The sequence below is a fragment of the Bubalus kerabau genome, chromosome 5 (genome assembly GCF_029407905.1).
Source record: "Bubalus kerabau isolate K-KA32 ecotype Philippines breed swamp buffalo chromosome 5, PCC_UOA_SB_1v2, whole genome shotgun sequence".
NCBI lineage: Eukaryota > Metazoa > Chordata > Mammalia > Artiodactyla > Bovidae > Bubalus > Bubalus kerabau.
The window spans coordinates 121,919,436-121,942,632 of NC_073628.1; the positions used below are offsets into that span (position 1 = coordinate 121,919,436).

Sequence of the window (23,197 nt, forward strand, 5' to 3'; positions counted from 1 at the left end):
GACCCAGGAATTGAACTGGCATCTCTTATGTCTCCTGTATTGGCAGGCACGTTCTTTACCACTAGCACCACCTGGGAAGCCCATGAATAATTGAAATGGGGATAATAAACTTTCTGTGGGTAAATTGATGTGCATTTAACCCATCCACTAAAGGTTTGGTCCTGGGATTTGACAGAAGAGAGAGGCAGAAACAAAGGATGGAACAGTAGCTCTAATTAAAGTGTGTGCAGACTTTCTTCATAACTCATGTTCACCGTTGCCTCTCATACTACATTTCTAATTGTAGTATTTTATTCTGCTGGATGCTTTTAAAAGAAAATGAATCCTCTCATGCTCGAAGAAAGTACTGAACACTTGGGACATAAACAGTGAAGTTTCCAGCCATCAGGCTCCCATTACTCTGGGTTTGTCATGAGAAGACGATCTTAGCTGTGAGCCAAATTTTATTCCTGGTCTCTTCAGGGACTCACTTGAGACGTGAGGCATTGCATCTCTCAGGTTTTCATTTTGAGGAACTGTTTAGCTTAGAAGTTCACACAGAGCGAGATTGCCTGGGTGCAAACTTCGCTTCTTCCCTTTACTGACACTGACTTGGGGCAATTTGTATAACCTCTTTGCTCATCTGTATAACAGATAGAATAGTAGTATCTAACTCATTGGATTGTTGCTGCTGCTGCTGCTAAGTCACTTCAGTCGTCTCCAACTCTGTGTGACCCCATAGATGGCAGCCCACCAGGCTCCCCTGGGATTCTCCAGGCAAGAACACTGGAGTGGGTTGCCATTTCCTTCTCCAATGTATGAAAGGGAAAAGTGAAAGTGAAGTCGCTCAGTCGTGTCCGACTCTCAGCGGCCCCATGGACTGCAGCCCACCAGGCTCCTCCGTCCAAGGGATTTTCCAGGCAAGAGTACTGGAGCCGGGTGCCATTGCCTTCTCTGCATTGGATTGTTAGGAACATTTAAAACATGAATAAATGTAAAGCTGCTAGATCAGCCTTGGCACATGGCAATTATTAGATATGTGGAGCCTATTGTTATTATTCTGGAGAAGGAAATGGCAACCACTACAGTATTCTTGCCTGGAGAATCCCATGGAGAGAGGAGCCTGGCCGGGCTACAGTCCATGGGGTCACAAAAAGTCGGACACGACTGAAGCGACTTAACACACACATATATTGTTACAATGTTTTCTTCTTACATAGTGATGCTATTAATTGTTTTTGCAATCAGCACCAAAGGCATAACTCTAAAGTATTTGAAGATATTTGAAGGAAGTTGCTATAGTTCCTTGATCCTATTACTATTTTCAATTTTATTTTCTTTTTGTCTATAGGTATAGGATGACCTCAGAAGGTAACTTATTTATCAAAAATGCAGTTCCCAAAGATGCAGGGATCTATGGTTGCCTGGCAAGTAATTCAGCTGGAATGGATAAACAGACTTCTACCCTCAGATACATTGGCAAGTATAATCAGTTTAAAAGCCAGTTCAAATAGGATGAATATCATATCAAGTAATGTAAAAGTGCAAATTAATATTGGAATGAGTCATATCCAGTTGTATAATTTTTTATTTGTCTCACACACTGATTAAAGCAAATATTTTAACTAATTTAAGTTAAAAGTTCAGGAAATGAATAGCTTCATTAGTCAACAGAGATCAAGGAAGATTCCAGATTATGAAAGAGTTTCTGATTGCCCATAGAGTTCTGTCCTTCCATGGTTGATCTGTACTTTGTAATATTTTACTTACAAATCAACAGATTCTATATTTTTCCTAGTTTACCTCAACTTTTGTTTTACATTTTCCACTTACGTCCATATATGTTTGAATTTATATATTCATACGTAAATGCATATATATGAAATTGTTTATAACATTTATATTATAATTAAATATTTATAATATTTCTGTCACTATCTAGATATTATTTTTGCTTTTCATCTTCAGTTTTTCCTCTCCAAACTCAAATATTTATTGAAGATAAATATTTTATTTTTCTTATAATAATAAATATCATGACAACTATTCTATAATATCACATAATATATTAGAATATAATACATTCTAACATGTATAATGTAATCTAATCTATTATAATACATAATCATATATTCTAATAATATATAATAGAATATTTCTTTTAATTTGATGTTTCTTAGACAAAGAAAGGACATGGGCATTACATACTCAATCTCAGTTTGTAAATTGTAAATAATTAGTGACTAGCAATTCACTCTTTCTCTCATTTTTATTTACCATAGTTCATAGTAAGGTATGTGGAGAGGAAGGAGTATAAAAGAGTCATAATAAAGACTGAGAATTATAGAGGGTATGTATAGATTAAGGAGGTAACAAAAGTGTCGCAAATACTCACCTAAAAGCCTGGGAAGAGTGGTTTCATTTTTAGAAATTAGAAAGGCAGGTGGTGAATAAGTTTTTGAAGGGAAGATGGGCTTAGATGACAATGAAAATCAATCACAGAACACCCATGTGGAGAGAGACCAGACAGTTAGGAATAGGATTTGCATTGCAGAAATGAATTTTGGTTCATTCGCAAAGAAACCAAAATATTCCACCCATTTATTTAACTTATTAATCACTCAAAGTATGTAAAATGCTATGCTAGAGATTATGGAGTGTAAAATTAAAAAAAAAAGTACATTATGAGGCCCTTATTTTTTAAGAGTGTGAATAATGAAAGTAGATATACATAAAGAAATATAATAAGGAAGACACATAAGCACTAACGTGGGAGGCTGGCAGAGGGAAGAGTAATAATTCCAAATGGGGAATTTGCAAGCATTTCTCAAAGGAGACAGGATTTAAGCTCAGTCTAGAAGAATGAGTGGGATTTAAAGAGTTGTGACAAAGGGTGTCAGGCAGAGGAAACAACTTTAGCAAAGGTAGGAAGATGGAGAGAATAGGGCATGTTTTGAAACAAGTGTAGCTCCATACCTGTGGCAAGTCAGAAAGTGTAAAGGGGGTGAAATTCAAGAAAAAGCCATGAACCAATATGAGTTTCGAAAGCCAGACTAGGAAATTATGAAATGCAATCACTGAAGTTTTCTAGCCAGGTAGTAACATGATCTTTGAGAAGTTAACTCTTGGCTTTGTTTAAAACTACCTCAGTTGAAGTTGGAAAGACCTAAAATGTTCAATTCATTTAAAAAAATGGGTGCATAAATGGAAGCATTAGGCAAAGAGGTGAATCAAACAGAGCTAAGGAAAGAAACTTAGAGAATGTCTGTATTTAACATCAAAGGGGAAAATAGAGTCAAAAGTGGGAGACTGCTTTCTATAGGTGCAAAGTTTAGCCTTAAGTAAGCATTAGTCACTCAGTCATGTCCTACTGTCTTCGATCCCATAGACTATAGCTCCCCAAGCTCTTCTGTCCATGGAATTCTCTAGGCAAGAATACTGGAGTGGGTTGCCATTTCCTTTTCCAGGGGACCTTCCCAACCCAAGGATTAAACCTAGGTTTCCCCCATTTTGGGCAGATTCTTTACCATCTGAGCTACAGAGAGGAGCTCCAAAAAAAGTTTAACCTTAAAGAACAACTGTCTCTGTAGATAAGACATGAATATCCTTAAAGTCACATAGAAAATGCACATCAATTAATTGAAATATGCATCAGTTGTGCACATTTCAAAATGTGTATCTCGGAGAAAATGTGCATCAATTAATATCCTAAATTTTTGGACTCTGTTTTAGCAGAATTATTTTCGCCTGATATTCTTTTGGTTTTTATACATGATCTTTTATCACACACATCATTGTGCATATACATTAGAAGAGTTTATTTCTATTTATTATAAATACTGAGATGGCCACAGGCACATAAATAATGATTGTTTTTTTAAATGGCTTCATTTAGTAAACATAAACAAGTTGCACGTGGCATTGTGCTAGGCTTGAACTGTTTGCATGTTTGTCGTTTTCAGAAGCCCCGAAGTTGATTGTAGTTCAGAGTGAGCTCTTGGTTGCCCTGGGGGATACAACAGTTATGGAGTGTAAAACCTCTGGTGTTCCTCCACCCCAAGTTAAATGGTTCAAAGGTACGTTTCTTAAGTATGTTCATGTCTGATTCACTTAGTATTGCTTTCTCTTTTGGATAAAAATAATTTGTTAAAAATTTGTTTTGGTGTGTGACTTAGCAGCCCCATAAAATGTGTTTATGGTCTCACTAGAGACGGCAGTTCAACATGCTGCACTCTGAATTTCAGCATTTGACATCTGGTGTGGATTATAGAACCGTGAAAATCAAAGCAGGAAAACTTCTCCTCTGCTAATCCAGCTGAACATTCTCTTTGTTAGTTTAGGATTGTTTCCTGTAGAAAATTGTCCAGGAATACTCAGTTCATGTTTAAAATAGCTTCTCTGATTTCAGTTCACTTTGCTTAGGCTCTCACAATTAGGAAGTTTCCTAGATTCTGCAGATTACTCTTCTATAAAGTGCTCAAATAAAGACTCGTGTTAAAGCTTACAGTTGAATACCATTTGTGATTTAAAGACAAATGTGTTTTGTGGTCGGCTTTATCATGCGTGGTAGATGTTTATGTCAAGTATAGAAATTATCTGCCCCTGTTTGTGACATAAAGGTTCTGCCTCTGTGATTCTGTAATAAAATAATAATAATGTGCTGCTTGTCCTTGGTGAAAATGCCCTTGGGCCCTGGTCCAGGCTCAGATGCTCACAGTGGCTATCTCTGCAGAGTGTCCCGCTCCTGTTTCTCTCAGTTTTTCCAGTCTATGAGAAAGAAAAATCCCCACAAACACCCTGAGAGGGGAGGTTGCTAGGATTATTGAGATGCTGTTTGCAAAATACTCTTTAATCTTCAGATGAAAAATGCTAAATAGTACAAAGCACTATTGTTATGATTCTGTTTGTTAAATCACAGACATTCCCATAGCAACAGGTTGATGTCATAATCACAAAATTGTGAATTCACCTCGGGTTCAAACTCTTGGGGAACATGAGGTGAAAAAGAACATGAAGCTTTATGCAGAAAGCAAATACTTTCAATAACATAAATCAGAAACAGGGAGGGAAACAAGGAGATAATGTCATTTTTCATAGTTTTCCTTGTTAAATGATTTTTAAGTCTTTGTGTTTTCTCTGATAAGAAAGCATTTGTGGATTTGCTTCTTAATTAGGTTGCAGTTCTATTTCAGTCAACAAAAATGAATTTCCCTAATTTGAAATGCTTAAATCTTTAACTTTCAAATGAAATACTTAATAGTTTCAAACTCTCATCTTAAAGAAATCCAGAAAAAATGTGTTGTAGAGGTAGTTCTCTTTTTTAATTGTCATCAGGAGTTTATATTAAAAATAAAAATGTTTTAAAAACTAATAGAACCTGCTGATTTCTCTGCCTGTGTAGAGCTGAGTCACAGAAAGAGTCTTTTATGCTCTCAAATTGGGGCTACTCTCCTGAATAACTTTGTATGTCAGTTTTGGCCCCACAGATACCTTGGGATCTAAATGAGGAGTTAGGGAACCAGGCAGCCACCACATGGAAGATTCTAGAATTAACTATGCATTTGTTTCTCTTCTCGACTAGAGACATTGGAGTTCAATGGGCCAAGTAAATCCTGTCTCATTTCTCTGTTCAAATTATGCACCAGCAGAGCTAGCATGTGGGCATTAAACACTGACAGATGATTATGCAGGACCTGCATTTGTTCAGCAGCCACACACACAGCTGCCCTGAGCCCCAGGATCACTGGCTCTCCCAGTCACAGGCAGGCAATTTATCCCTTAGGCAGAGTCTGGATCATAAAGAGAAAAGCCAGAAGACAAACCAGTTTATTTGCAAACTGGCTTGAAAAAAGAAAGGGGTAGGGGGCAGCTGGACCTTCCTTGTCCATCTCTGCTGGGATGAGACACCAGCAAAATTGGGAAAATCCCTCATTTGGGAAACTACAGGTAATAGATTAGTTCTTTCCCTAACCGTAAGAATAATCTTTTGATCTTGCCTTCCCCCCCTCCCCCAGGCAGTTCTGATTGAATAAAGTAACAGTTTATTTTTTAAACAGACGGTACAGCATTGTTAACTCTATGCATTGTTGTACAGCGGATCTCTAGAACTCATTCATCTTGTGGGACTGAAACTTGAAGCCTGTTGAACAATGACTTCCCATTTCCTCTGCCCTGCAGCCTTTGGCAGCCACCATTCTTTAATAAGTGGTATTTCATTCAGACCATTCGAAAAAAGGAATCTCACACATACAAATGCCCACCAAAATTTTAGATATTAGAAATGAGCAACATAAGGTGGGTTCAAAGAAAGAATCAAGGACACTATTAAAATATTGTATGAAGTGTATTTGTGGCAAAATGGTAAAGTATAGTTGGGAATCCCTGGAGGTTCCCACCAACTCTTTTCAGGTCCATGAGATCAAAATTATTTTCCTGATGATACTAAATTGTTATTTGACTTTTTCACACTCATTGTCTTATGAGTGATTTGTGAAGTTTTAGGAGCTGTGTAACATGTGATATCCAGTAGAGTGAATGCAGAAGCAAAAAAGAACACTCAAGAGTCTTCTTTTAAGCTAGACAGTCTAGAGATTTGCAAAAATGTGAAACAATGCAACTTTTCTCACAAAATTTCTCTAGTTCAGAGAAATATTATTTTTTATAAGATAGATTTATGTTAAAATGTCATGAGTTACTAGAAAATAAGTGCATATGCTTTTAAACTTCTCAGTTTCTTTTCTAAAATGCTGCTGCTGCTAAGTCGATTCAGTCGTGTCCAACTCTGTGCGACCCCATAGACCGCAGCCCACCAGGCTCCTCTGTCCCTGAGATTCTCCAGGCAGGAATACTGGAGTGGGTTGCCATGTCATTAGTACAGATAAATATAATCTACATAAACAAAAACTCTTTAAAGTCCCTGATAATTTTTAAGAGTGTAAAAAAGAGTCTTGAGACAAACATTTTTGAGAACCAATAAAGAACTTTCAACAGTTCAAAGGATCTTATGTCATGGATAAATTATCTATTAGTCTTTATGTCCATAGATGCCAAAATCTAATTTAAACTAAAGCAGAAAGTATCCTCCTTAGTGGATAATGATTGTTTTAAATCCTAGAATGTCAGCAAAATTTATATACTATAATGTATGTAAGTATTCTTCTAATCTTATCTAATATTAAAATTAAAGATTTACTCCCCCAATCATCTTCATCTCAAAGTTCTGTATTTCTTTATGGCTTTATAGCAATACTTTGATTGCTAATTGTTCAGTAGAAATCAAGAGAGATTATCAAAATATGATCAGTATGTAAACTTGATATAACCAGTGTTTTCCAATTTATATTTTGTTTCATTACTGCTATTTTTAAAATACTTTTATTTAGAAAAAAGTGCTAGCAAAAAGGTCTTTATTTCATCCTGTTATGTCCTCTGACATATACTGAAAAAACTAAGGGAGAAGTAAAATGCAAAACTCTAAATGCGTTTTAGTCCAAACATTTTAATGCTTGATGAACAGCTTGGTCACATTGCATCCTCCCCTAGTGGGAGGAAGGTTTATGTCAACATCATCTGCTTTTACTTATGAAAATTTCCCAGAGGCACATAGACAAGGCTTTAGCTGCTTCTCTCATTCTCGCATGGTATGCAGTAGCCAGCTTAAAAGGATGATTGAGGTTTTAAATGTTGGAATGCTGAAAAATACTTTATTTTTGGCACTCACAGTTGCTAATGTAATTTTTTTGTTTTGAAATTTATGGCTTCTTTGACCTCATCTCCTCCTCAAATTATAAAAACAAAATGAGAATTTGTTTGTCACCCTAAGTCTGTTGGTTGTTGCTTTGTATTGTGTTCTAGAGAATTACTAGCTCTAGGGTTTAGCCTGTTAAAAGCTAAGGGACACAGATGTAGAATACAAGCTTATGGTTACCAAGGGGGAAACAGAGGGATGGCATAAATGGGGAGATTAGGATTGACATATATGTACTATTATTAATATATGTACATATTAATAAAATAGATAACTAATAACCTACTGTATAGCACAGGGAGCCTTTTTCAATACTCCGTAATGACCTTTATGGGAAAAGAATTTGAAAAAGAGTGGCTATGTGTGTATGTGTAACTGATTCACTTTGCTGTACAGCAGAAACTAACACAACAGTGTAAATCAGTTGTCCTCCAATAAAAATTAGTTTAAAAAGCTAAGGGAGTTACTTCTGCAGTCTTCAGTCCCAAGACACATGGCTAAGCCAGTAAATGGCATTTTGGAGAATACTTCTTCAGACTTGACATCTGGCATGCTGTGAAACCCTAAGAGCAATGGCCTTTAAACCTCCTGGAAATTTTTTAGGATCCCCACAAAAAGTTTTACGTCGCCCTTTACAAAAAAGAAGCAAAAGAGGTAGGAACACTAAGCTGTCATTTAAACATCAGTAAGTAAGTGTTTGTCACTTACTTGTGCCCAGCTCTTTGCAATCTCCTGGATTGTAGCCTGTCAGGCTCCTCTGTCCCCGAAATTCTCCAGGCAAGAATACTGGGGTGGGTTGCTGTTCCCTTCTCCTGAAGATCTTCCTGACCCAGGGATCGAACCCGGGTCTCCAGTACTAGGTATTTTTTTATGATACTTGTCATCCTGGTTAATTTCATTCTTAGGTAGGGAAAAACCCTGGAGGAAAGGAAGCCTAAGGATAGGCTAACTCAGCTTACAGATTTGTTGAGGCATTGCCTGCCCTCAAATAAAAATGGTTCTCAGAGGATCTGAGGTGTTGCAGGGATAGGCAACCCAGACATAAGTCATCTTTCTTGGGTTATTCTACCCTCACACTGAGGTCAAACTCATTATCTGGTTGCATCCTCCACTCATTTATTCCCTACCTGCTTCTTCCCCAAACCCTATAACTCTGACTTAAAAAACTTTGATGTATAATACAGATTTAGTAGAGGTATCCTGGGAGATTAGTATAACAACAGTCCTCTCCGGCCATTTCCAGGAGTTCTCCATCCATTCTTTTTCTTTCAACAAGCTCCTTCCTATGCTCTCTAGCCAGCTGTGGTTCCTTAGCCATTCTTAGAATCCCCTCAAGCAGCTTAAACCTCTCACAGGACAAAATCTGACTGAGAACATTAAGCAAACCAGAAACCTGGGCATTTAACCAAACTAAGAACACCCATAGTCTCCAAAGTATTTCCTGGGTAATTGAAATTCATCCTGTTACAAAGATGGTAGAAATTTTGTTTCACTCTTCATCTTCCTTTTCTATTTTCACAGCCGTGGTGATAGCTTCCACTCCTTCTTAATTTCCCAACATAGCTTCAAAGAGTTTGTTCTCATTTAGGCACACGTACAGTAGGAAATATATGCACATAATTCATTTAGAGCCTGATTTTTGGTTATAGGTTCGCCTGTGGAATTATCTAGGCCTAAATCAGCTCATTACCAAGAAACATTTCCTTCATTCATTGCATAAGCATTGTTTAAGTGTCTGCGTTGTGCCAGACACTTGGATTTAAAAACTTTACCATCAGTTTTCTTCAGAAGTTTTGCAGTCAGATCAATAGCAAATTATTGAAACCCTTAACTGTGTATTGTTCTCCCCGTCATTCTTACCTAGGGGATCTTGAGCTGAAGCCCTCAACATTCCTCATTATTGACCCTCTCTTGGGACTTTTGAAGATTCAAGAAACTCAAGATTTGGATGCTGGTGATTATACGTGTGTTGCTGTCAATGATGCTGGAAGAGCAACTGGCAGGATAACTCTGGATGTTGGCTGTAAGTAAGCATCCTGGCTCTGATAGACAAGTTTGTTTTGAAATTGACCTGGAATTTTGTCATGCTCACAGCTTTGAAACAGTTAGTGGAAATATTTGTCAGAATGGCAAAATTAGAGTTAGCATTTCATATTATTAATGTAATGTAGTTAACATTTACCAAGTTTTTTTTTTTTTCTATTTACCAAGCGCTGTACTAAGAACAGTGTGTGTATATATATGTATGTGTGTGTCTATGTATATATATATATGTATGCATTATATCATTAAACCCTACTCAGTTTTTTTTCTATTTACCATGCACTATGCTAAGAGCACCCCACTCCAGTACTTCTGCCTGGAGAATCCCATGGGTGGAGGAGCCTGGTGGGCTGCAGTCCATGGGGTCCCTAGGAGCCGGACACAGCTGAGCGACTTCCCTTTCACTTTTCACTTTCATGCATTGGAGAAGGAAATGGCAACCCACTCCAGTGTTCTTGCCTGGAGAATCCCAGGGACGGGAGAGCCTGGTGGGCTGCTGTCTATGGGGTCACACAGAGTTGGACACGACTGAAGTGACTTAGCAGCAGCAGCAGCATGCCAAGAACAGTGAATATATATATATATATGTGTGTGTGTGTGTGTATGCATTATATCATTAAACCCTTCTAACAATCTTAAGAGGAATATACTATAATTTTCCCCACTACATAGGTAAGGAAATGGAAACTTAAAAAAGTCTAAGCAAATTGACCAGCTCAAGAGCTATGGAGGGACGTCCTGGTTGTTTGAACCCAGGTTGTTTGGTTTCAGAGACTGTAAGCTTCAGTGTCTCTCATCTGTTTGCCAAACATTTTCCTATCAGGAGTCATACATTTGGACAGCAAATTCCTAAGTATTAACATCTGAAGGCTGAAAATTAGACTTTGGCCTTCGATCATAATTTGGAAATGTTGATGACAGAAAAGGTAGCAGATTGTCCTCTTCCCTTTTTTTTTTTTTAAATTCACTAGCAGTGACTCCTTTGTGTATAAGAACAAAGCATGAACTACAAATAAACATCAATCACAATGGGAATGATACAGCATGTGCATGACAACTTCAGTCGAATTACTCAAGGAGTTTGGTCCTCCCTTCTTCGTCTCTCCATCTCATGCTTCTTGAAAAATAAAATTACACAGTTATGGTTAACACATGAAATAAAGCAGAGCTTGTTTGATACGAGAAAGAACCCAGCAGCTTAATTTTAACAGATAAGTCATATGGTTGCGTCACTTAAATTTATAAAATATGATTTATGCATGATGATTTTCAAGCCAAAACTTTTTTTTTAAAGGTTAAGAACTATAAAGAAAGTGCATTTTTTAGTTTGAATAAAGTAACACAGAACATTTTAGTTCTACCGTCTTAGTTCTTTAAATGAAAATCATGTCCCTCTAAGCTTAGTATTTTGTTTTGTATAAACTAAATGTTTTCCCTCTTGGGATCTTTTATGATCCCCATGCCCTTGGGCTTTCTGGTGAACACTCTGCATTCTTGGTGATTATGCCCTTTGGGTAGAATCAACAAAGCTGGATATGGTCACAAAGATCACTGTAGAATCTGTCTGGGGCACAGCAAGATGTGTTTGAACCATGACTAAACCCTGTGGTTACTGAGAGAAGTGCTTTGGAAATAAGATTGGAATCTCGGGGTGGAAGGTCTCTAAATCTATCAGCAGAGTGTCAGATACAAGAAATGCTTTTAGAAATACTGGGTTGGCCAACCCATCTACCAGTGTTCAGAAAAATTCAAATGAACTTTTTGGCCAACCTAATATAAGGCCCAAATGAAGGGGGTGATCAGATACAGAAATCTTGTTTTTAAGAAATATACAAAGTACAGAGTTTCACTTCTCAACATTTTCTAGTTTTGCTTTTCCCTCTTCCCTGCATGGATATTTTTTTGTTAACCCAACATGCTTTTAGAGTCGTCTAGCTCTCAGTTCAGTTCAGTTCAGTCACTCAGTCGTGTCCGACTCTTTGCAACCCCATGAATCACAGCACGCCAGGCCTCCTTGTCCATCACCAACTACTGGAGTTCACTCAGACTCACGTCCGTCGAGTCAGTGATGCCATCCAGCCATCTCATTCCTCTGTCGTCCCCTTCTCCTGCCCCCAACCCCTCCCAGCATCAGAGTCTTTTCCAATGAGTCAACTCTTCGCATGAGGTGGCCAAAGTACTGGAGTTTCAGCTTTAGCATCATTCCTTCCAAAGAAATCCCAGGGCTGTTCTCCTTAAGAATGGACTGGTTGGATCTCCTTGCAGTCTAGTTCTAGAGGAGTGAAATAGCTCGGCGAAAAGGGAATGATATCCTCAACCCCTCCAAGATTGTAGAAAATCTCCAGAGAAAAGGGAGTGACACCCTCAACCTTCCAAGATTGTAGAAAATCTTAATACCTTAACGTGCTTACTTGGTGCCTTCTTAATTTTTTTAGCTTCTGGACTTGCCAAGTTTCTCTTCTGATGAGCAAAAAGCAATATAAAAGTTAGAGCTGTCTGTGCTGGAGTGACTTGGAGTAGATTAGGAAACATCCTAATAAATATTTTATAACCTAGACATCAATCTGCCTCTTTGTCTTCAGTCCATCTCTAATTAGTGCCCTCAGGTCTCTTGCCCTCTTGTATTTACACCCCCTCAGACAGGCTGTAATCTGGAGTCATCTTCACATCCTTTGCTATAACCATGATGCTGGCACACCAGTGGGAAGGATCACCTAAAGCTTGGACTGTGATAAATTAACAAAATCCTTCCTCAGCTCTTGACTCAGAGCTCAGCCCTCCTGTGTGTCTGTGCGTAACTTTCTCTCCCATTCCCTACGGACAGTTCAAAGCTGAGAACTTTTTCAAGTCTCTTCCTAATCTCCACCACCTCCACCTAACCTCCAGCCACCTCAGATGTAGCTTTCCCTTCCGCCTCAGAGATAGAAGTGAGACATTTTGGCAGTCAGTCCCTTTGCCTCCTACCTCTGTGTCTGTAGACTAATCCTCACCTCCTTCCCTCTCCTCTCCAAGGTTGTGAAAGAAATAAAGATGGGGAAAAGTTGATAAGATGGTAATATATGGATCAAAGGACTAAAGGTCGTTAACAGCAAACAGATTCTGAAAGACTTACCTCAATAAGTCTTTAATTGGTACTTAACAAGTACCAACCATTGTGTGAAGCATTTCACATACATTATTTCATTTCATAATAACTATGAAGTCTGCACGATGAGTATCTCTATTATGAGCTCAAAGAGGTTAGGTAAATTATCCAACATCATACTGCTAATAAATGATAGACCTAAGAGGACTCAGCCCTTTCATCTGTTATATTACGAGACCACAGGCAAGCGGTTGTTGTTGTTCAGTCACCCAGTCGTGTCTGACTCTGCGACCCCACGGACTGCGGCACACCCGGCCTCCCTGTCCATCACCGACTCCTGGAGTTTACTCAAACTCATGTCCATTGAGTCAGTGATGCCATCCAACCATCTCATCCTCTGTCGTCTCCTTCTCCTGCCTTCAATCTTTCCCAGCATTGGGGTCTTTTCAAATGAGTCAGTTCTTCGCATCAAGTGGCCAAAGTATTGGAGTTTCAGCTTCGGCATCAGTCCTTCCAATGAATATTTAGGACTGATTTCTTTTAGGATGGATTGGGTGGATCTCCTTGCAGTCCAAGGGACTCTCAAGAGTCTTCTCCAACACCACAGTTCAAAAGCATCAATTCTTCTGTGCTCAGCTTTCTTTATAGTCCAACTCTCACATCCATACATGACTACTGGAAAAACCATAGCCTTGACTAGACGGACCTTTGTTGGCAAAGTAATGTTTCTGCTATTTAATATGCTGTCTATGTTGGTTGTAACTTTTCTTCCACAGAGTAAGTATCTTTTAATTTCATGGCTGCAGTCACCATCTGCAGTGATTTTGGAGCCCAAAAAATAAAGTCTGCCACTGTTTCCACTGTTTCCCCATCTATTTGCCATGAAATGATGGGACCAGATGCCATGATCTTAGTTTTCTGAAAGAAAAATAGATGGCTGTCCCTCACTGTCTTCCAAAATTTGCCCAAGTTCATGTCCATTGCATTGGTGATGCCATCCAGCCATCTCATCCTCTGAAGCCCTCTTTTCCTTCTGTCCTCAATCTTTCCCAGCATCAGGGACTCTTCCAGTGAACCGTCTGTTCTCATCAATGACCAAAATACAGGAGATTCACTTCGGCATCAGTCATTCCATGAATATTCCATGAATATTCAGGGTTGATCTCCCTTAAGATTGACTGGTTTAGCAAATAGTTATAGTGAAATTAAAAAACTGTTTTGAGTTTAGAAAACTGTGGTCTGGGCATGAAATTTGATGAAAAGGAGGAATTGCTGGAGAGCTGAAGGTCTCGAAGTTGGTAGCTGGTTGACATGGGCCTCAGAGGAACATGATTACTAATTTGGAGCAGAGAGGTAGAAATTTGAAATGGCCTTAAAATAAAAGGATGTAAGAAAAAAGTTATATATAGTTATATATTTATCCCTTGTTCCTTGGTCTGGATTTTTTTTCTCTTCACTCATATTCAAAATCTTCACTCTCAGTGACCTTTTCTAAAACAATGGCTTCCTTAATTTTATTCCAGTAACTTTCCTGATGGAGCTACTTACATAAACTCTATTGTTTGCTTACTGTAACCTTGATCATTGTTAGCAGTTGCCAAATAACTTAATATTACATCACCATTCATGATTTTGGCATGCCTTAACTATTTCCCTATTCACCATTAGTATTCTGATCATTGTATTAATAGCTCACAGAGTTTGATTAGACCTTTTCTGGCCACCTAAAAGTACTGTTGCATATCCTAGCAAATAGATGATGTAACTGCCACACACTATGCATTTCACAGTTGTGATGGTTCTGATTACTACAAGTAGGTTGAAAAGCAACCCCCCTGCCAAAAAAAAGCCAAGTTTTACCCAGAATTTATATAGTGGTTAAGAGAATGGGCTGTAAAAAATGACTGGGTTTTCTGCCTAGCTTTTACTAGTACCTACTTGATAGGTTGGACTTCTCACATGACTCCGTGGTAAAGAATTCACCTGAGAGGCAGGAGATGTGTGTTCAGTCCCTGGGTCAGGAAGATCCCCTGGAGATGGAAATGGCAACCCACTCTAGTTTTTGTGCCTGGGAAATCTCATGAACAGAGGAGCCTGCTGGGCTATAGTCCATGGGGTTGCAAAAGGAGTCAGACATGACTGAGCAACTAACCAACCTACCAACCAACAACTTGATAGGTTGGCTGTAAAGATGAAATGAGGTATTGTAGCCCATGCATTGGGTTGGCCAAGAAGTTCATTCGGATTTAAACTTCTTGGCCAACCCAATACATTCAGTATGTGAGCAGTTACTGCTTTTCCTTCAAAGCTGCTTAATGGGACATGTATCAAATAGGTGAATATTTACTTTACAACCTGAGTGGTAGTTTTGATTCTCCAAGTCTTGAAAAATAATACAAAAAAAGCATTAAAAATAGTGGTATAGCATTTAAGATTAAGCATTGTGCTTTTAATATGATAGTGTTTCAACTTGATTTTTGAAAAGAGAGCTTGAGATAATTTAAGTGCTACTTTTAGTAGTGCATAATATTATTCATTTGAGTTCCAGAACTATTGGGCATAAATTTAAGTAGAATATGACTTAAGAGCAAAAACTTGCTTTTATCCATATCATGTAACTAGTTGGACTTTCAGATTGTTCTTGTGGGTCTGTTACTTCACATAAACAATGCTAGATCAAAAAATAATCATAAAAAGTCTGTTTCATGTTATTTTTGAGTTCTAGCTTCTTGTTGTGAGTCTCCATTTTCCTATTTCTCATTATCATGACTTTAAGTTGTGGGCATTTCAGGTCAGGGCTCAGGGAATGTTACCAGTGCTTTTCATCCTTTTTCAAAAGGATGTCTTTTGGAAGAGAAAAGGATTGGCTACATCAAACAAAAAGCTGGCCTGGCAGTGACTTTATTTGCAGGATTCCACACCACAGAGGGTGATGTTTTAGACTTAGACTGTGGTTTCATGTTTTGTGGTTTGGTAGAACCAAAACCGGGTGTTCAGCCATTTTAGAAAAAAAATTCTCAGTTGGACTGCTGCTAAATCACTTCAGTTGTGTCCGACTCTGTGCGACCCCATAGATGGCAGCCCACCAGGTTCCACCATCCCTGGGATTCTCCAGGCAAGAACACTGGAGTGGGTTGCCATTTCCTTCTCCAATGCATGAAAGTGAAAAGTGAAAGTGAAATCGCTCAGTCGTGTCCGACCCTCAACGACCCCATGGACTGCAGCCTACCAGGTTCCTCCGTCCATGGGATTTTCTAGGCAAGAGTACTGGAGTGGGGTGCCATTGCCTTCTCCGTCAGTTGGACTAATGTAATGCAAAAGTTGCCATAGTCTGGAGAGATTTAATTATCACTGAAGGAACTAGAATAACTATAGAATAGGTTTTAGATCATGATGGTAAATCTGTTTGTAAGTTTTATATTTTCGAAATAATGCATTCATACAACCACATCCACCTGTAAGTGACACCAAAGCTGTACTGAGCATTAACCCTGTGCCATCAAGGTGCTTGCACATAAATATTTAGGGGATCACAGAGGGCCCAGCATAATAAATCTATTAGACTATATGCAGAAGCCAGGGACTTCCCTGGCAGTTCAGTGGCTAAGACTTCACTTCCAGTGCAGAAAGTGAGGGTTCAACCCCTGACTGGGAGTGAAGATCCCACATGCCTCGGGGCCAAAAATCCAAAACATAAAACAGAAACAGTATATATTGGGGGCAGGAGGAAAAGGGGACGACAGAGGATGAGATGGTTGGATGGCATCACCGACTCGATGGACGTGAGTCTGAGTGAATTCTGGGAGTTGGTGATGGACAGAGAAGCCTGGCGTGCTGCAATTCATGGGGTCACAAAGAGTCAGACATGACTGAGCAACTGAATTGAAATGACTGATAATGATTCTTTCTTTTACGAACATGAGATAGGATATGTTATTATCCCTCTTTTGGCAAATTTAGACTGGGGGAGGTAAAATAATTTTTCAAGTTTATATACTAAGAAATAGTGAAGCTGCAATTTGATACCACCTGAAAGTGAAAGGAAAAGTGAAGTTGCTCAGTCGTGTCTGATTCTTTGCGACCCCGTGGACTGTAGCCCACCAGGCTCCTCCGTCCATGGGATTCTCCAGGCAAGAATACTGGTGTGGGTTGCCATTTCCTTCTCCAGGGGATCTTCCTGACCCAGGGATCGAACCCCGGTCTCCCACATTGCAGGCAGATGGTTTACCCTCTGAGCCAGCAGGGAAGCCACCTGGTGGGCTGTCATTTCCCTAAGCTGCTTCTCTAATCTACTAGCCCCTTTGAGTTTGTCGCTCAGTCGTTCCCACTCTCTGCAACCCCATGGGCTGGGGCCCACCAGGCTCCTCCATCCATGGGATTCTCAAGGCAAGAATACTGGAGTGGGTTTCCATTTCCTTCTATTTTTTGTTTGTTTGTTTTTAACTAAATTAAATTCTTCTTCCTTTCCCTCTGGTTTTGCTAACCTATTTACCATCCACCCAACGTAATTCACTTGGAGTCTTAGTTGGCCACGCTCAGGAGCAGGAAATTCTTAAAAGGCCTCTTGAGCTGCTTCATACTGAGGTTTGCTTGTCATTGACGCTGTCTTGGCTGCTCATCTAGTGCCTGGTACTCTCGTTTTCCTTGTTTTCTGGTACTAGGACATTTATTCCCTGACCTTGTGCTTGTCTTGTGCCTCACCCTGTTCCCAAAGCTTCTTCACCACAGGTGACTTCTCTCATCTCAATTGAGTTTTATGGTGCACAGCTTGAGCTTCACTTATCCTTTTAAAATCTGGTTTGTTTTTGACTTTCTTATGTCTGAAAAGTCTCATTCATCTCCATTTTCACTGATGACTGTGTTCTATTATGTCACTAATCTTGGTTTCCTCCCAAAGAGTTGATTAGTCCCAGGCTTATGCATATCTTTTGCTTTTCTGGAGCCTATTTTCAGTCCTATCTCTAGACTCACCTGTTCACTGTGAACCTAGCATATTTTGTGACATTTATACATCTCTTTTTCAGAAAAGCAACTAGCTCTAGAATAAATGACTAATCTCACTCCAGATAGAAGTAAGGCCTTACATAACTAGGAAAAGAAAACAGTGAGCTGCTTTCTAAACTATTTTTAAGTGCATTTATTTTACCTATTGTTTTTTATTAGTCAAATTCCTGTGTAGAGGTAAGAGAAATCTGAATAGATACACAACTTCTTTTTAGAAACACGTTACTCAATAGTAGTGTTAAATTTTATTTTATGTAGTTTCAATAAACAAATGGCGGGACTTATGCCATTGCCGTGTTTTTTCAAAATTCAAATTCAAATGGACTCGACCAATGTTGTTTTCAGCTTGTACACTTAATGCGCGCACACACACGTGCTAGGTTATTGTTGTTTTAATACTGATTTCATCATTCACAGATATCTAGCAGTCGTGTATAATGCACAGAGTGCCATGTTAGTTGCTATAGAAGATAAAAACATGGTTGCAAATATAAATTCTCTGCAGAAAGTCAAATGTGCAGTCTAGTAAGAGACTGAATGGAGCCATTGCCATGCAAGTGGTATAGAGTGAGTTCTCTGAAACCTCAGAGAGGGAAACAAATCATATCCATTTAGGAGAGTAAGCGAGGTGATTGAGGAAGGGCCTTTTGAATTGCATTCAAGAACCCTTAGTATTTCAATAGCCAGAGATCAACTTCAGACATTGCATTTGAAAGGAGTAGTCTTGGCACAGGTGCTGATTTAAGAAAGGTCAGTCTTTGCCTGGAGTAAGTTCTGATTGTCCAGAGAATAAGATTTGTATAGAGAACTAATGGAAAATAGGGCTACAAAGTTAACCTGGGCTAAAGGACCTCCTTTAATAAAGCACTAATGCTCCCTGGGAGACAAGTGTACACCCAAGTCCCAAAATTACCATTTAGAAGGAGAGAAGTGATCTCCACACCTATTTTTACCAGGTGGAAAACAGCTTGAATTTGGGCATTTATAAGAACCCATAGAAAAGAGAGGCTGATAAAATGATAAAGAACTGTGACTCTGGAGTCAGATCAGTCTGATTTTCAATACTAGTTCCATTGTTCAGCTCCATGTGACACTTAGCAAATTAACCATCTCTGTTTCAGCTTCTATAAAATTGGGATAATAACAGTATCTGCCTCATAGGGATATTATGAAGATCAAATGAGATAATTAATGAAGAGGACTTAACCAAGTCTCTGGCTCTATATGGTATAGTTGTTGCAATTCATAACCAATGTTTAATCTTGACATTATTAAGGAGACCTTCTTAGGGTACTTCCTCTATACTGAACAGGCTTCTTCTATTACCTCTACTAGTATCTTATATGTTTCTCCTTGCCTGATGCCTCACACATCATTACTCATAAGTTCTGTGGGATATACTGAGAGCCATCTATTTAGGCTTGCTGACAGCATCCTCCCTAACTTGCATTCCTGTGTTTTCCAAGGTAGGTCTGTTAACCTCTCCTTTTCCCTTCTGGCTTCTGTGGTTACCTAAATTATGTAGATAACTGTGGATTTCTTATCTATAATTTTATAATTTCAGAATCATTTCTTAACTCTAAGATTAATCACTCCCTAGGCTCCATTTATCAAAAGCTACCCTGTAAATTTAAATTATTGATTTTTAAGCTTCAATTTCTTTAACCCAAAATACAAAAAAAAAAAAAAAAATAAAAGATACTGAGAAGCAAGAATGTGATATACACCAATAATATAATTTAAGATTAAATACCGTCTGCTTGTTAGATAGTGATCTATTAAAGAATAAGCCCTGATATGAATTAATTTATTTAAAAATTCCACAAAAAGAAGTAAGTTTTGGAAATTGTCTAAAGTATTTCATTACAAAGCAGACTTATTTATTAGAAAATTTAAAGTTTTGAGGAGTGTGGCATAAACTAAAAGGCAAATTCCAGAAATGAAAGATTCTTTTTAGTTAAGGAAATCCTGATTTAAATTGTCATTGTTTCTATCTTATCACGTTAAGGGAATAGTTGAACTTCCTTATGCCTCTATTCATTTATTAAGAAAATGTGTTTTTAATAGCAGACAAGAATATTTAAAACAGGTATTTATAGTAGTATATGAACAATAAGTTGATTCAAATTCAATCTGTTGTTTGTTTATTAAATTCAGTTCAGTTTAGTCGTTCAGTTGTGTCCAACTCTTTGCGACCCCATGGACTGCAGCACGCCAGGCTTCCCTGTCCATCACTAACTCCCGGAGCTTGCTCAAACTCATGTCCATTGAGTCAATGATGCCATCAAACCATCTCCTCCTCTGTTGTCCCTGTCTCCTCCCTCCTTCAATCTTTCCCACCATTGGGATCTTTTCCAGTGAGTCAGTTCTTCACATCAGGTAGCCAAAGTATTGGTGTTTCAGCTTCAGCATCAGTCCTTTCAATGAATATTCAGGACTGATTTCCTTTAGGATTGGACTGGTTGGATCTCCTTGCAGTCCAAGGGACTCTCGAGAGTCTTCTCCAACACCACAGTTCAAAAGCATCAATTCTTCTTCGGCACTCAACTTTCTTTATAGTCCAGCTCTCACATCCATACATGACTACTGGAAAACCATAGCCTTGACTAGACGGACCTTTGTTGGCAAAGTAATGTCTCTGCTTTTCAATATGCCGTCTAGATTTGTCATCGCTTTTCTTCCAAGGAGCAAGCATGTTTTAATTTCGTGGCTGCAGTTTATTCATGCTGTTTATTAAATTAGCTATAAATTAATTTATATTTCATGTGCCTGTATACGATACCAATAACTGTTTTTTGTTTTTTTTTCTCATTTTAAATATCTTCCAGCACCTCCAGTTTTTATACAAGAACCTACTGATGTATCTGTGGAGATTGGCTCAAATGTGACATTACCTTGCTATGTCCAGGGTTATCCAGAGCCAAAGATTAAATGGCGAAGAGTAGACAACATGCCCATCTTCTCAAGACCTTTTTCAGTGAGTTCCATCAGCCAACTAAGAACAGGAGATCTCTTTATTTCAAGTAGGTTAAAGGAAATATATTTTATACAAATATGTACATTGAAAGTATACATTTTTTTATACATAGGCCTTGATATGTTCAAAATAGTAACTTAATCTTGCCAACACATTTTGTGTTTGTTGAATTTCATTTTAAAATAATACTGAACTCATGCCTGGGATTTATCGTAAATGAATAGCATTTTATTCAATGTTATGTTGTTACTGTATCATAAAGACGTATGAAGCAGTATGTCTTGTTTATAGCTCAGTTTCCTATTACAAATAGAGTCAACCTGGGCCTGTAGGTAGATAAGTAATCATGTCTTATTTACTCTTGTACCAACTGTTGTATAGAAAGGTAAAATATTACTAGTAGTTAGTTAATATTAATTGTTTGGGCCTGAGAATTCATAATCACATGCATAGGGACCCTATTGACTATCAATTTTGACTAAAAACTATCTATCTGAAGCAAAACATTTTTTAAAAAGCAAATATTCCATCATCTCAAACTTTTACTGATAATCTCTTAAGCATTCAGATATTTGTAAACTCTTAGTACTTTTTCAAATATTGTTAAGAATATTTGGACAATGGCATAAGAGGAGTAAAAACAATTCAATGATTAATTGACTTTTTTTAAAAAAAAATGCGTTTTAGGGTATTTTGTAGAAAGCCCCCCATAAGTGATTTTCATGTTTATTAACAATGTCAAATGTACATTAACCTCTCTTAAAGTTTCAGTACAAATTAAACTAATTACAAGCACTTACATGTTCAGCTTTGTGCTAGGCTCTATGGTGAAGACTGAAGTCAAAATGGGGTTCCTCCCTCAGATATTTTATAATCTACTGTCTGAGCAGGTGGCCATATTAGTACATACGAGAATTACTCAATAGATGGGTCATATTGTACAGAACCTGAAATGTGCAGGTGAAGAAATGTAGTTGGTAAGGTAGCAAATAGCCCCCCAAGCTTCCTAGGCAGGAAGAGGCATGTGAAAGTACTGTTTCAGAACAGCTCCTCTGCAGGATAGAGGAGACATGAACTAGAAGGAAGAATAGAGAAGCTCACACAGATAGGTTGACACAGTGGTGATGAGAAACAGCCCAGAGGGAAACAAAAAGACTTGAAAACAAATCAGTTGGTGGAAATGAAAGAAAACAAAAAATAAACAAGGGCAGTGTATTCATCAGTGGTTGCCCATTTGCTCAAAGTAAATTATCTAAAAGGAAGCTAGCAATTAGGAATTTAGTTCTCAGTGGTATTTTGTATTTCTCTTCAAAATAGTCTGAATTGATAATACGAAAAATATCTTGGTTAGAAATAATCTCCAACTTATTAACCAGGTGGTTTGCCAAAGTTGCCTTGACAAATGAATGTTTGCTAATTTTGAGAGTACATGCCATCAGCATTTACCAGATGCAATTCTATAGTTACATGCATGTGGTTAACAGAATAGAAACTTGGTCAGCACTCTTTGAGATAGGAGGGACGTATTCATAATGGAAAACTATTATTTTTTCTCTGTCAGTGATCAATAGATTATCAATAGATCAAACACTTATCAATAGATTAAAATGTGCTTATTTTAGTTAAGATATTTGCAAAGATGACAGTCAGTCCCCTATTTAAAACCTTCTTTTGACTTCCCAGTTGCTCATAAGATAAAACTATGCTTTTTAAAAAGCAGCAGTCTGCCTCTTTAGGCTCCTGATTATGTCCACACACCCTGTAACTCAGTAATCCTCCCCCTTATCCCCAACACAATCTTTAATTTAAAATATTTCATAAATATGCTTTTTATTACTCTGAAAATTTTATATATTTGACTGACCTACATAATAAAAAAATTTAACATGCAGATTTAGTACAAAAGAAAACAAAGTAATTTTTCTTAAAATAATACATATTTCAGTAGATAAATGGGCTTCCCTGGGGTGGCTCAGTGGTAAAGAATCTGCCTGAAATGCAGGAGACCCAGGTTTGATCCCTGGGTTGGGAAGAGCCCCTGGAGGAAGGGCATGGCAACCCACTCCAGTACCCTTGCCTAGAGCATCCCATGGATAGAGGAGCCTGGTGGGCTGCAGTCCATAGGGTCACACAGAGTTGGACACAACTGAAGCAACTCAGTAGCAGCAGCAGCAATAGATAAATATCCAGGCAATGCTCACAGAGTATGCATACATGTTTATTTACATCACCATGAATTTGACAGCTAAAATGTAGAGTGATAAAGGAATATGGATTGATGACCCAGAAACCCTAGGCTGATTCTAAAATGGTATACAATTTTGGAAAAGTTTTTTCTTTCTTGCACTTAAACAGGGTTAGG

General features: G+C 38.2%; 1 protein-coding gene across 1 annotated transcript in view; it reads left to right on the plus strand.

Annotated features, from left to right (window-relative positions):
• HMCN1 (hemicentin 1) overlaps window positions 1-23,197 on the plus strand; it is a 546,435-nt gene that overhangs the window by 254,255 nt on the left and 268,983 nt on the right. The window contains exons 13-16 of the mRNA XM_055582953.1: window positions 1,331-1,458; window positions 3,942-4,055; window positions 9,591-9,749; window positions 20,687-20,881. Coding sequence (XP_055438928.1) covers window positions 1,331-1,458; window positions 3,942-4,055; window positions 9,591-9,749; window positions 20,687-20,881 — 596 coding nt within the window. The remainder of the gene's footprint in view (window positions 1-1,330; window positions 1,459-3,941; window positions 4,056-9,590; window positions 9,750-20,686; window positions 20,882-23,197) is intronic.